Here is a 14,908-nt window from a genome sequence, read left to right as displayed (position 1 = left end):
TCGACATATTTAGTGTGGCAATATTGTACACTGACACCAAGTATGTTTTTTTTTTTTAATCATATAGATTATTAATATTACAAATACAAATTAAACTTTTGGTAGCCTACTACAACATTTAAATCAATTGCTTTTCAGACAACTTGATACATTTTGGTGTAATACAAATAACTGAAGTGAGAAATTTTATCTTTAAAACTTTCTCTTATTAGATAAAACAGATGTTTACCTTTGATGACATAATTTACAGTTAAAAAATGTTAGGTTAATAATAAGGTTAATAAATTGCAAAATATCACAATATATATGTTACCCCTATACTCGGGATATTGCAAAACGTTAAACGGTTTGAACTCTGCCATAGAAACAGTCCGCCACTGCATATGTTGGTATTTTTGCTACTTGTGATGTCATTTCTTGGGAGTATTTTCAAATGCTTCATATCCCTACAATGTGTACAACCCAAAAGCTAAGCTATTATGTAAGTCAATAAAACCATAATAATTTATAAATGTATTGAAATTATGTCATAAATTAAAAAAAATACAAAAATCAGACATGTTTTTTCATTGAATTTTAAAAAATAAACACATATTGATCCAAAAGATTTCTAAATAAAGAAACATGGTACAAATATTTCGTATCACTACATAAGTTATATGAACTATGTAACAAACTATGTTTTTTAGTTTTTCAGATACCCTCATTTTTATGAGCAGAGTGCAGAACCCTTGTGATAGTTTCATCTGCAGTAATAATATCTCCTCAGTGCCTACATTGGTATTCTCAGTCATGTCTATCCCTAAAACCTGTACAACCTAAAAGCTTATGTAAGTCAATGAAACATAATAATTGATAACAGTACTGAAATTCATAAATTTAGAAAAATACAAGACATTCCTATCAACCTGCTTCTCTGCCTCTCTGGCACCACTGCACGTTTTCTCCGTCTTTTGGACCACTACCACAAGTTAACGATGTCATCACAAGCAGTCAATGTAATGGTGCAAAAGACAGAAGTCTTAGCCTTCTGCTGCAAAAAAATGAAAATAAAAATAAAATAAACGCTCTGGCTATTACAGTTTTTATTTCAGATCAATTTTAAACAGAATCATGTAAACAACGATCTCCTGCAGCCATGAAGGGACAATTCTGTGGCGTGACCACGGGTCGTCACTGCCTTTTAGACGGCTTGTAGCATAACATAATGATGTCATCACACACAGACATCATGACGGAGCGAAAGACAGAAGTCTTAGCTGTCTGATGCAAAAAGAATAATGCTAGAACTCTTATATGTATATTTTTTTATTTTAGATTGATTTCTGACAGGATCAAGAAAACAACATCGGCAACTCGAGCAGTCACTTACTACAGCTGGACAGCATTACAAGTTAAGCATCAGGTCTCATAACAGCATTCACTCAAGATTCAAATGCCTTTTCAACCCATGTGACTGTATGAGTGGGCACTCACCAACAAGGAGAAAGCGAAGTACGGCCACAGAATGTGTGAATCAATTCAGGATTGAAATGGCCTTTACGCTCAGTCTGGACGATTGATGCACATCATGGCAAGTTCAGACTTGCCAGTACCATTGACCTGTGCAGGGCTGAACAGTGGAGTAATGACACTGCATGCTAATTTCAAGAGGGATAGAAGAAAATTTGTGAAGTGTTTCCCACCTACAAAACAATATCTATTGCGCAGGCAGCTTTAGCTGTAATATACAGCAGAAACATCACATTGTTACTGATTCATTCTCTGACTGCTATCACTATAGCCTGCAATTACAGATGTGGCAGAATGCTGTCCATGAAGGCTAAAGTCAGGACAGTAAAGGTTTCGACTGGAACTGCCCAGTACGTCAACAGGAGCCTGTTACTATGGTTCCTATTGTGCTTTGAATTAAAAGTGTGGTTATTTAACATTTCTGTTCATTAAAAGTTAATAATAGATATAAAGCAAGTCTTGTTTAAGATAGGAGAGTATAAATTTCACAGATATTCAAAGAGGATGACCAGATTGCCTCTTCATTTATATTTAACTCACCAGTGAGCGTGTCCTCATAGGCCCTTGAAAATGTTTAAACTGATAACCAGTGTAACACATTGCAATTGTCCCCTGTCAGCCTGACATAGGTAATTGTCACTGTTATCATGCTGTCGGGCAGGGATTTAACTTATTACACATAGAAGAACCCAGATCAGCACTGTACTGACCCCGTCAGATTTAGTTCGTCTTGTTATAATGTTGTAATCCTGAGCAGTCACCCTGTCTCATTCCCACACTGTGTGAATCAGTTAATAACACAAACTCCAGGATGAGCTCCTCTTCATCTTACTGATGACCTGCTGGAACATAAAAGATCCCTGACGGTCCCTGGAAAATCATTTTATGAATCAGTGAGCCTGTTTAGACCTGTTATTAACATGTGTTTCGGTGATCCGAACACAAGTGGACAGCCGAGACACATCACTGTTCACATCTGTATCTATCATGCGTCTCAATGCCTTCGTCACTCATGCTAGAAGGTCAAAGGGCCCCATGCACAGACAGTACGTCCACGTTCTCTCCAACTGCTGGCTTGTCACATAAGCAGTTGTGTTAGTTCTGCCAGCAGAATTCAACAAATGTCCTTCCATAGGGCAGAAATATGGACGGTCATTTCATTCAACTCGTCATAAATAGGTAAAATAGAGAGCATGAGCATCAGGTTAGCAGGCTCTCTCTCTTTGAGGATACAAAAGCTACTTAAATCAGATTGTATGTCATCAGTTTGGTTGACTTGCTACGTCTGAAATCACCAGTGAATCACAACTAAATTACTTTTTAAATCATTGTAAGTATAGTTTTTTTTTTTAATGTTGTTGCATCAGGGTCCTGCAGTGGGACGCATAACCCACAAAAAGCTTGGTGATTGGTAAAAATATGTATACGTTTATATATATATATATATAGATATATATATATATATGTATATATATATAAATTCATGTGTACGGGTACAGGTAAAAATTAACTACACGTGGGTGGAAAGCAGGTGAGAACAAAAATAGATTTTTTTATTTTTCAGAATAAAACAAATGAAAAAGATGTGCAGAATATGCATAATATTGGGGCACTGGTGGCTTAGTGGATCGAGCAGGCGCCCCATGTACAAGGCTGTTGCTGCAGCGGCCCAGGTTCGACTCCAGCCTGTGGCCCTTTGCTGCATGTCACTCCCTCTCTCTCTCTCCCCCCTTCACACTTGTCTGTCCTATACATTAAGGGCTAATAAGCCACAAAAAATATCTTTAAAAAAAAAAAAGAATGTGCATAATATTTTGACGTCTAAATCACTATTGTCAAGCTCCACTTCCTTTTATTTTGTAAGCCAATGACAAAAGTTGAACTTTTGACCCTGTCATCACATTCGTCAACGACAGGGAGGACTCCTGCGATGAAACTTAGCAGCCTGAGGGTGAGGTGGCAGTTTACATCAAGTTCAAGACACCCAAGGAGGATCCTTTCAAGGTTTTATGGTGGAAGGAGCATGCTAAAATGTTTCCTAACTTGGCAGTGATTAAATGTTGTCGCCATCCCGGCCAGTGAACAAGACTTTCCTCCACTGGATTTGTACTTCATGAGTGTGGGTTGGGATGCAGGACTGGTCTGGTACTGAGCTGAGTATGGGTTTTCAAAAACAGACCCATGTGGACCTCTGTGTTGTGTTGTGATTGCATGCCTGTGAGAGCTCTAGTTACACACTGTAACCTCAGTCCATTTATCATTAGGGTTTATTTGTAGTTTTTAGTCTGACCTCAAATCCATCAAGTGAAAATAGTAAAAACTACTATCAGCAAGAAAAGCCCAGAGAAAACGTCAATCATGACACCTAGACAGCCTCAAACAGACTTGTCACTTCCTTTAAAACTCATTCCTGCAGTTAGCACAATGTGAGAGCAGAACGGTAACACTTTACCCATCAACTGTTAACACTGCTCCCATGCCCTCCACCTCCCACACATCACATCTTGCCAAACTCTGGTATCACAGAAAATCCCTTCCTTTGGCCATTGTGATTATTGCTCATGTTACATTGGACATTCCCGACAGCACTTGAAAGCAACATAAATCCTTCTATGTCCAGTAAGCCTCTGAGGGCGCAGAGGAGGGGAAAGGTCACCACAGACAATCTCCCATCTTGAGGAATTGCTAGTCAATCCTTTGCAACGCCCGCAGTATTTACTGTCTGTGTGTGTGTGTGTGTGTGTGTGTGTGTGTGTGTGTGTGTGTGTGTGTTTTCCACCTGCCACATCCTCCCCTGGTCTGTTTCTGCTCTTTCTCTCCTTCTAGAAACACACTTTTCCCCTCCACCTTTAGTTCTGCACCGTCACACAACAATTAAAACCGCTAAGTCTCTCGTTACCAGCTGCTAAAGATTAGCAGAGTATCGCTTCTGAATTGAGTGTTTTCCAGAGACTAATCCGCTGAAATCCCCCCTCTGTTTTTTCAACGGCGGTAACGTGATAAAAACAGACAACACTTCAGCCATGTCTCTGTCTCTCCCCTCACTAAATACTTCTATTACGAACGCCTACAGGCAGAGCTCAACTTTAGGGGATAGGATTCCGAAGCAGCAGCAGCGGCGGCGGCGGGAAAATCATAATAATAATAATAAATATTGACTCACCTGAGAAAGACCGTCTCTCCTTGTCGGACGGTGATATTGTCCATCACTTTGTTGTCGGACTGAGAATCCCCTTGGCTGCGGACTGGCAACCCTGCAGGCACAAGAAGCAAAATCCTCAGAGAAAGAAGAACTGTGCATTTGGAAAAAGCGACAAAGTATCCCCGGACAGACATCGTCTTCAGCCAAGAGGTGTAGAAAAAAAAATTCCCACAGCGAGACAATGAGTCAGTTTGCGCCCCGTGAAACAGTCCCGTGGAGATTATTTACCCCCCAGTTCATTAGTCTTAATCCAAATCTTCTCGCCAGGTAGCCGCGGTGTGCAGGGGAGGAGAGACACTCGACCCTATCTGACTGCACTGTAAAACATCCACTGTTTAGTCTTTAAAGAAGGCAAAGAAAAAAATAATCCCTTCTCACTGACGGGTCCGGCGGCTGCTGCTGTTCCTATTATTTCACCAAGTTTTTTATTCTAACATAAGAAGTCATAAAAAAAAAAATGCTTTAGACGGGGATTCAAAGTGTTAATCTGCAGCCTCGATATGCCTAGAAACTAGGCGAACAACAAAAAGACGCCAGAGTCATATTTAAAAGGAAAGACAGAGACGCCAAGTTTGCGATTTGCATCGGCTGTCATAGTTGTTTCTCTGCCGGTGCTCTGTGTTATTATGAGCACTTTCTGTCTGGCTACGTCACAGACGGACAGTTGGATAGTGGTGAAGGAAAATGGATTCACATTTGCATCAAATATCCCCTCACGTAATATTAATCATGTAGGCAGAGGTAGAGAGTCCCTGCTGCTCCATATTTAAATATTTAAAGTGCGTTATGGCTTATTATTTGAGTTTAACTGTGCCTCTGATTGTTCATAATGCCCATTTTTACCTTGAATACCAATTATATTCTATTTCATACAATCCCCTGGATATTGCTGAACAATATTTACATATAAAAACATCAGTAAACCAATGCATCCCTGAAGAAAGTGGTCTAGAAGCATTTTCATTATCAGTTAATCTGTTAATTATGTTCTCAAGTCACAAATTGTAAGAAAATTGTAAAACGTGTATATGACAATTTCCAGAAGCCCAAGTTGACATATTCAAATTGCATGTGTTCACAGCCTCCATATATTCAGTTTAATCACTGACAAATAGCAAGAAAACCAGGGGGAAAAAATCCCATTTGAGAAGCTGGACTGGACACTGTTTTGCTTAAAACATGACTTAAAAATAAATAGATAATCAGAGTAGTTCCTGATTAATTTCCGGTGATCCATTTTGAGCAACTAGCCTAATTGTTGCAGCTCTAATCCATAATGCTCCATCTCTACACCTTTGATAATTCAGAATAAAAATTATACCTCAAGGAGCAAAAGCAAACTCCACAAAGACGTATTCAGTATGGAAACTGCTTTTCCAGATGCACTAACGTTAGCACCGTTTTACTGTGGGGATTTTTTTTTCTCATGGCTATTTGCAGCCTGCATGATATAAAAACTGGCACATCAGGGGGCAACATAACTTCTGAGAGAAGAAATGGCACATTTCAATTTCAATTTTCTTTTTTTTTCAGTTTCAATATGCTTTGTTGGCATGAATGTCAGGTATACTTCTCTTGCTTCTCTTACAAATGAAAAGTTGAATTCATAGGCAATAGAACACACCCTTGCTTACTTCAGCCCTGTAGCCTTGCATGGCCTGGTATGACCAGTGGCTTGTAGTAAAGAATAAATCATACTCTCAACCTCCATGCAGCTGTGAGGGCCTGCATAGTTTCTGTCATGTGCATGCTTATGCACCACCCAAATTACATGAACTGCATGTACAAGCATGTCAACTGCTGTTGTGTGGTACATGGTCATGGACACAAATACCCAATATAGTGTAGAATTCTGTTTGAGGCTGTTTTGTGTAAAGAGAAGAGAAGAGAAGAGAAGAGAAGAAAGCCTTTATTTTCATTGCACAAAGAGTATAGGATGAGGTTAGGACTGCCTTATCAAGCTGTTGCAAATGTAAAATTAATAGTGGATTGCACTGAATAAATAGTGGGTTGTGCTGATTATTTCATATATTGTGATTTATCAGCCTAATGGCCCATGGGTAAAAACAGTTTTTTAGTCTATTTGTGCTTAACTTTAAGCTCCTGTATCTCCTACCAGAGGGCAGGAGAGAGAACAGTTTGTGACCTGGATGGGAACAGTCTTACATATCAGGGACCGGACTGACTTTACTGAGTTAGGTCTCTGACTCTTCTGTTCTTCTGCTACTATTATACCCTGTTTCCCACCAAATGTAGTGCACCTTTGCAGGTTTTTTAAAAAGGCCCAAACCCTTTGAAAATAGGCGATAAACTGTTTTGCCATTGCCAGTAGTGTACCAGCAATGTGCACGGCTCTGCAGCAGACAAATATGCCTTTTTTTTTTTCTTCTGCTGTGTCACATTCAATGTCATGGACAGGTCTGAAAACAGGTTAGTAAACAGTAGAAAGCAGCAGAGGTCAGTTAAAATGTTACAGTGGTTGCCTCTTTTTCATATCTTTTACTTATTGTGTCTCTCTTTCAAATTCAGTGCTAATAAAATTTGGAACAATGTTTGAGCACTGAGATGTACGCCCCGTCATTGTATCACACCGGCAAAGGGGCTTAAATCAGCGTGTCTATCCGGGTGTCATTTCCATTGTTGCGGATCAGAGCTAGAGTCCCCTCACCACTGCACAGCCGTTTGACCCAGGAGTGAATGCCAAGTGTAACCTTCCCCATTACATACAAAAGCCAGATGTTAGTGGGTGTTAGGGTATTTTGTGAAACGGGAAAGGGCCTTAACACTACATTTTAAGGCCCTGACACACCAAGCCAATAGTTGGCTGCTAGTCAGCAATGCTGTGTAACTAGCTGTCTAACTAGCTTGAAGGCAGCCTTTTGGTTTCCCTTTTTAAATGACTAATACAGACTACTGCCATCTGCTGGTGTGGAGAGTTATTTCCTCTCACACAGGCACAGGATATGCATGTTGGTTGGCCGTTAGTCTGAGTGGGCGGAAGTCCGCTGCATAGATCAGCCTCTCATTGGGCGGAACGAGCCACCCGCTGAAGTCCCGCCCTACCACCTCCGTTTGTGTAGCAGTTTTCAACCGTTTTCAACACGTCCTTTACTAACTTTTGCAGTGTTTGATTTTGCAGGGATGTAGCCATTTTTCTGCCATGGTTCGCGTCCTGTAGGCGATATTTTTGTGGGCATGTTACACCAAAACCTGTTTCCCCCCGGCAATATTTTTGCAAGGGCACCGTTGCTGTGGCACCGCCAAGAACGATTGTGAGTGGTTGAAAGAAATACAAGCAGCCGGGGCGTTTTTTTCTCCAATTTTAAAGTGAGAGTCGGCCCAGCCAGACCTTTCTTTTCTTGAGAAAGGTCTGCTGAGCGAGACTAGTTAGCCGTCAGCTGTGGTCATTGCAGTGTGTTCAGGTGCAACTTTTTGGCCAATACACGGCAACTTGTATCTGGGCCTTTAGCATTGACCATTGTCAATGTAACATCCTCTGGTGGCCACAACGGCCACTCCTAAGTAAATGTAACATTAGTCCCTATAAGGTATGTTCTTTCAAAGGCCTTCTCCTGCTTACAAGGCCTTTTTCTTGGAAGACATTTTGACATGTGACAATAGGAGAAGGTGTAAATAATAAAACAAATGATGCCTGAAATACATTTAGCTGCTCCAGTTTCATTCCCAGTATTGTTCACACTGGAACACTTAAATAAAACAGTACCATCATTAATGTTAATTGTAACACCTGCGCTTTTTCTATGATGACAAGTCTGGGAGAAAAGCCTGCTGGGAAAAGGCAAATGGTGACAATGTTGAGGCAAAGGAGTAGAACCATGTGACCAAACAAGTTTCCTGAGGGCACAGCTCAGATTTCTAAGTGCATGTCACTGTTAATGACTAAACGATTTAAATGTCAATTATTGTGTGTCATGCTACCACAGATAGATCACTTTATGTCAACACTGCATGAATGTATTCCTTAGATAAAACATAAAAACATGTTTTTATTAGCTGCTTTAAGAGGAGTGGTAGTTAAATCGAAGCAGCCTTAGGTCAGAGAGCTTCGTCGCGAAGCTATATAACCCAAGCTGTATTGTTGTGGATGATGCTGCCATTAAATATCAATATTGTTAATTTTTATATCAATATTATATCACAAAGCAACACATTAAAGTAAAAGAGGATAAAGATGTTTGTAGAATTAAACTCAAAGGCTGAGTGACTGAAATTCTCTTCCTTTGTCTTATTCACACACATCATGCATATAATATGTTTTATAGTTCACACGATTCATTTCCAATTCCTATTCAATTCATTTTCAGTCTGGAGCCGTGCTGCTTGTAACAAAGGCAGATGCTAGCTTTAGATGAATATGTGCAAACGTTAGCTGCATATTTTGCATTTGTAAGCCTGTGCTTAACATTTACTAGTTCATGTTGCAATGTGTCTCCTTCTGTCTTTGCTGTGTGAGCAGTGCATCAGGCCCTCCCTGGCTCTCTCAGCACAATCAATTCTTGATTACTCTGATTTCATTTTAACAACCTCTGAGGGTTCTGTCATCTGCAGTTCATAAGCCATAAGAAAAACTTTGGTAGTATGTAAAGGGTTAAAATACTGAAAACAAGCTGAACGCTTTGCTTCAAACTACTGGTTCATAACAGAGTCCTATTTTTAGAATGTGGATGTCACAACGGTAAACAGGACCCAGAGAGACAATGCATGAAACCAGGCAGCATGTAGAACACAGGTTCATTCTTGTGACCTCTGTGACCTGTGCTCATTCGACAACAACAACTCAGAAGTGTGGTCTTCTCTCAGGCTTATGCAACACAGCAAAAGACCAGGAAAAAAAAAAAAAAAAAGCACCTGGAAACATATACCAGCATAAACAGCATATACTCTGAACAGCTGAGACAAAGAGGAATTGCACAAGAGAAGTGAGGTGATGTGCTTCATTATACATTATCTCAGTTTAGTAACCAACCTCCATAGTGAATGGTGACACTGGACACAAGAAACACAGGTCCGGTCGGTGGAAGAAAATGTTGGCATTGTACATTTCTGCAAACCAGGGATAAATTACATTTGCACTTTCATACATTTATCAATGTTTCTAAAGTAATGCAGTATATCAGATCGGATAATGTGACACCTAGGAGAGAAGCCTGCCCCGCTGTAGACAAATGTTTGATACCAACAAACAACCAAACTGGCTCGTCATTGCTGTTTCCAGCATCTTGTTAGGCCCAGAATTGGGTGTTCTGTAGTGTCACTGTGTTTCCAGCAGCATTTTTAGGCACTAAAAGGGTATTTTTTAGAGACATTGCTGCTTTTCTTTCTGGGATAGTTGCACAAGAGCTGTTGCTGTTTTTCTGGCTCGGATTTTTCCCCCCAAGGTGGTAATTTTAAGCCAAAACATGGTATTTTCCTAAACCTAATCACATGTATCCTTGGTTTCCAGAAATGTATATTGCTACTGGGTCAGAAATAGAAAACTACTGCAGTGTGTGGTTCATAAGCATGCAGGTGAACTGAACAGACAAGTCCAAGCCAGTGAGTCAAAGTCTCTATATAGGTTCTTTGTCTCATAACAGTTTCATCCACAAGTTACTGAACCAGCCTGAGGCCTTACAACAAATGATCAATATTTGATCAAGTTTGGCAACAAAAAGGATGCCTGAGAGTTAATTGTTATGTAACTTGTACCATTCTGAAGATTTCTGTGGTCTGCAGCATTCATTTCTATCATTATTTGCGACTGGAATGTCTCAGACAGAGTGGACTGTCTGGGGGCATGGGTGTAGCCCAGGGGGTAGGACTGACCATGAACCTCAGTGTCCCTGGTTGGAGTCTGGCTGGGAACATTTGTTGCATCTCTCTCTCCTCATTTCCTGTTTCTCTCTCTCTGCTGTCTGTACGCTTTAAAATTTCCCCCAAAACACCTAATAAAGAAGATGCCCAAGGCACATGCAAATACTACAAATAAAATTCTTAGAATAAATTTTGAATCCCCTGCAAACTTCGGAAAACTAACTTTCGATTGATTTGCTGAATCACTCTTAGAGTCAAATGCTAGTAAACTTTGACTGCTAGAATAATGGTTTAGATGGGGCAAACTGCACCTACCAGTAGGCCAGAGGGTGCATATCAATGTTGTAAAATGGTTGCAGTTGCATTAGGTTTCAATTTTACTATTCTTAGTTGTAGTGGCCAAACATACCTGGTAAGGTCTAGGAAAAGATCATGGTATGTCTCCATTTGTCTCCTAGGTGAAAGTCCTATGTTTGTCTGAAACACCCACCCACCCCAACCTCGCGCCTATGTCGCCTGACCTCCTCTTTTGCTCCCATTATAATGTGCTTTTATTGATCATAATTATTGCAGCCACTAGAGGTCGCTGCCCTGGAGGTAGAGTAGGGCCATTTTACCCCAAATCTCAGCTCCAGATGACAGCTAATTATGACCATTTAATGAGCAGATAACATTCTAAGCGGGTGACTGAGTAAATGTGTTGTCAGGGCATTAAGGTATTACAAAAACATGTTTAGTCTGTTTAGAAGAGACAGTTTTGATGAGTGCTTTTGTGGACATCAGAATCTCTCAAAAACATTAGAGTTTTAATAGAACCAGATGTCTCTACTACTCTAAGATTTTGAGGTTTTTTTCCCCTTTTAATTTCTTCATCTTTTTTTTTTTTTTTGTTAACACAGCTACTGAGTGCAGTTTATCAGCTCCAGTGTTTGCACTGCTTAGTCAAAATGATATTCAGAGGACTGAGGTTTTGTTTCCACAAGATATGAATCCGCTGCTCATGGAATTAAAAACCAGCAGTTTGCCACTATTCTAAGTCATTTGCCCACACTGGACGGAGGCATCATCTTGAGACAAAGATGTCATTTTAGTGTCAGTCAACTCATCAGATATCAGCACTATAGTCAGTGAGTGGCTTTACCCAATATCACAGTAACCAAAAGGTGTGTCAGCTTTATGCCAAGGGTTAGCCTATGCATGTGGCCTACACAATTGTGAGCATTTATACGTGTGTGGTGGTGTGTCTGTGTCACTCTGAAGTTACACCTCCAAAACACTAGTCAGCGGCAGGGTTTCTGTGATTTGAGCTGATTAAAACATACCAAAAACACACATTAAGCATGGCTTGATCGCGACAATTTCAAACACAAGTACGCAAATCGGCTTCACTAAAACTTGCAGGATTCACAGACAAAGAACTTGTCTTTTACTGGCCACATTTTCCCACAAATACAACATACTAATGTTATTAGCACAAGCCAATGGCATTTTACATTGTATAAATTAGCCTAGCAGCTAGTGGGCTTTTCCCCTGCTCATACAAAGCCAGGGACAACAACAACATTTAACAATGGTAACGATACAAAATTTGGCTCCATTAAAGCTCACAGGGTTCACCGACAAAACAACTGTCCTGTACTAAACACGTTTCCAAACAAATAAAACATGCTAACGTTATTAGCACAAGCCTATGGCATTTTACACTGCATAAATTAGCCTAGCGACTGGTGGAGATTTCCTCTACCTATATGAAGCCAGGAAAAATCACACACAAGACATAAAGTGCTGTTTTGTGGGAGCTTTTTGGTCTTCACAATTTATTGTTTCTTATCTGTGAAATAAAAGTAAACAATAAGCTGTGGGAAATGGAAGGAAAGGAGGTCTGTAGCGTTGCAATGTGTAGTTACATTTCTGGGGAGATGCATGTCAGGCTACGGTGTGGGGTACGGCACCGATTCGATGCAGAAGTATAAATCCTGCCATAGTAATAAGAAGAATGTGTTTACTACCCTTTTGACATAACCTTGTCATAATCTCTCCAAGTGCTGCATTTTTTCATGTTAAACTGATAAAAACTACAGAATGTATAAGACTTCTGTAGGTGGAGCACCTGATTTCAGACTTTTAGTACCAAAAATTGCTTTATTTTAATCATTAAATAAGTAAAACATGTATCACATTGTCATTGTCCTTAATCTAGTGGAGAGGTTGCTTCTCTAATGATCGCTTAAATTCATGCTTGCTTGATTTAGCGTAATTATTGCAGGTTCTCTGTCTGTCAGCAGCCTCATAGCAGTGTCCTCTGCCTATTCCCATTCATAGCATGACATGCGACATACCCCTGAAAAAAAAAGTCAGCATGCAATTATTCAGTCCTGTGCTCACAACTGCTGCTACTTTCACTCATTTAATCCCAGCATTCACCAGTGCTTTTCAATACCCAATATTTTGCCTCTCAGCACTTTTACCTCAGTTTTTCACGCTGTAGAGGTAAGCTAATGAAGTCATACAAATGGAAATGACAAGAGCTGCAATCAAAATCACATTACTGGTAAACATACAATTACATTTTTTTAATGCTATATTGTTTTTGTCAATTTTGCTGTTGTTAAAATCTTAAATAATCCACTTTATGCCCAGGTTTCCTAGTATTTGGGTTGAGGTATCCACAAGGCGGGAATAATAATAATTGGTTTGACTTTGTGTCTGTGCCTGAAAGGCCTCAAGAAGCTCCGCCTGGCCAATAAATGTCAAAATCCATTATAGTCTGAATATGAAAACCAGTATTAATTACTGGATGGAACTCAAGGCCTTTCTGACTTCAAAGCACAATGACCGCTCTCTTCAAGAGCATCATTTGATTAAGAAAAAAATTTAAAATGTAAAAAAATAGCTATCACGTGTTCTCTCAACTGCAGACCCTAAACGTGACAACATGCCATATCGAGTTTACCTGGCAATATCATATAGATAATGTGGATACAATGTTTCAAATTTCTCCCTGCCAGCTCTAAGCATTATATTATGAGGCTAGAGGAAGCGAGTGTTCTTCAGACTTGACAGCATCGAAAGCTATTTTATAGTCCAGATCTTGAAAGAGACAGAATGAGATGTCACCATCCAGAACAACGAGCCTCCAGGCAGCACATTCCCGGGAAGCTATACAGTCACGTCATTTGACTTGCTTGGAGCGCTGCAGCTCATAATCGAGGTTCCACCTCCACACAGACTATAAATGCCAGCGCTCTGCACCCCTCTGCATCTCACCTGAATGGAGTTGTCAAGTAAATGAATGAGTGAGATAAAGCCTTCTTCGGTGACATCTAATGTTCTCCATCTGAACCACCTTTAGTGTAGTCAATCACTCATTGTCACCTTTTGGATCAGCGCATGCTAAGTCAGTAAATTAGAGATGGCATGTCACCTAAACACATGAACGTAAAGGTGGAGATCAATTAACAATTATTTATTGGACAGATTTTTTCAGTTTTGGTGGGAATAACCTAAATATAGAAAAAGGCTGCTCTTTAAAGTAGAACTGCATAAGCAATTCTTACAGCCCAGTTTTGTTTACCTATAAATCATTATTAATTATTGATTATTAACCATATGTTTGGTGATACTACAGTAGCACTTATTAATACATATTTTTATACAAACAATAGATCAAATCACTATGTGTAATGTAAAGGGGGCAGTCATAGTTCCAGTTCCAGCAGGGAGGTATTAAATCCGACATTTTATTCAAAAATCTGGTGAACATAGAATTTAGCAGCCACAGAGCCAGAGTTAAAAAAGCAGAGCATGAGAGTGATTATTCAACTCATCAGTCAACCAAAAACAGAACTTCACTTGAATGCTCATGTTGCTTTGTGTGTGCTGGATGCAAAAATAGGCAACTGTTTGCTGGTGTGGCTGCCCTTTGTGCAATAGCTTTGTTGTGTGTTCCCATAGAAACATAATGTGGTTAAATTTTGAAATGGCAATGTTGTGCTTTCAGTTTGTTCTGCTGCCCCCAAGTGGCCAAAAAATAGAATAATTTCTCCTTCGTCTGCTTTTTAATTTATTTAAATGTCCGACTTTGTCTTAGTCTTTAATTAACAGTGACCAATCACCATACGTTAATACTAAACTTGAAAAAGAGTTGAAGAAAAACCTGTTTCAAAATATCATTGGAGACTCTTTCCAATCCAATCAGCAGAAAAGAAAAAAAAAACATTGACATTGTATGTTTCTGAAAACCACAGATGTTCCTTTTGTGCATTATTTTGTAACAGATATGTTGAAACTTTATGTTTCATCAAGGCTGTGATTAACGTGTGATTAGGTTTAGGCACAAAAAATACTTGGTTATGGTTAAGAAAATATCATGTTTTGGCT

At 39.6% G+C, this 14,908-nt stretch overlaps 1 protein-coding gene across 7 annotated transcripts in view; it reads right to left on the bottom strand.

Moving 5' to 3' along the window:
• The window catches only part of ntm (neurotrimin), a 645,802-nt gene that overhangs the window by 207,386 nt on the left and 423,508 nt on the right, over nt 1–14,908 (bottom strand). For 5 of the 7 annotated variants that reach the window (XM_050036029.1, XM_050036056.1, XM_050036082.1 and 2 more), the window contains exon 1: nt 4,676–5,044. In XM_050036029.1, the coding sequence (XP_049891986.1) occupies nt 4,676–4,848 (173 nt within the window). In that variant the 5' untranslated portion in view covers nt 4,849–5,044. Of the gene's footprint in view, nt 1–4,675; nt 5,046–14,908 lie in introns of those variants that run through there. The other 2 variants (XM_050036038.1, XM_050036047.1) reach the window with 2 other exon arrangements.

This window comes from Epinephelus moara, chromosome 3 (genome assembly GCF_006386435.1).
Source record: "Epinephelus moara isolate mb chromosome 3, YSFRI_EMoa_1.0, whole genome shotgun sequence".
In the NCBI taxonomy this organism is placed as follows: Eukaryota; Metazoa; Chordata; class Actinopteri; order Perciformes; family Serranidae; genus Epinephelus; species Epinephelus moara.
This window is presented reverse-complemented; position numbering and strand designations above follow the sequence as displayed.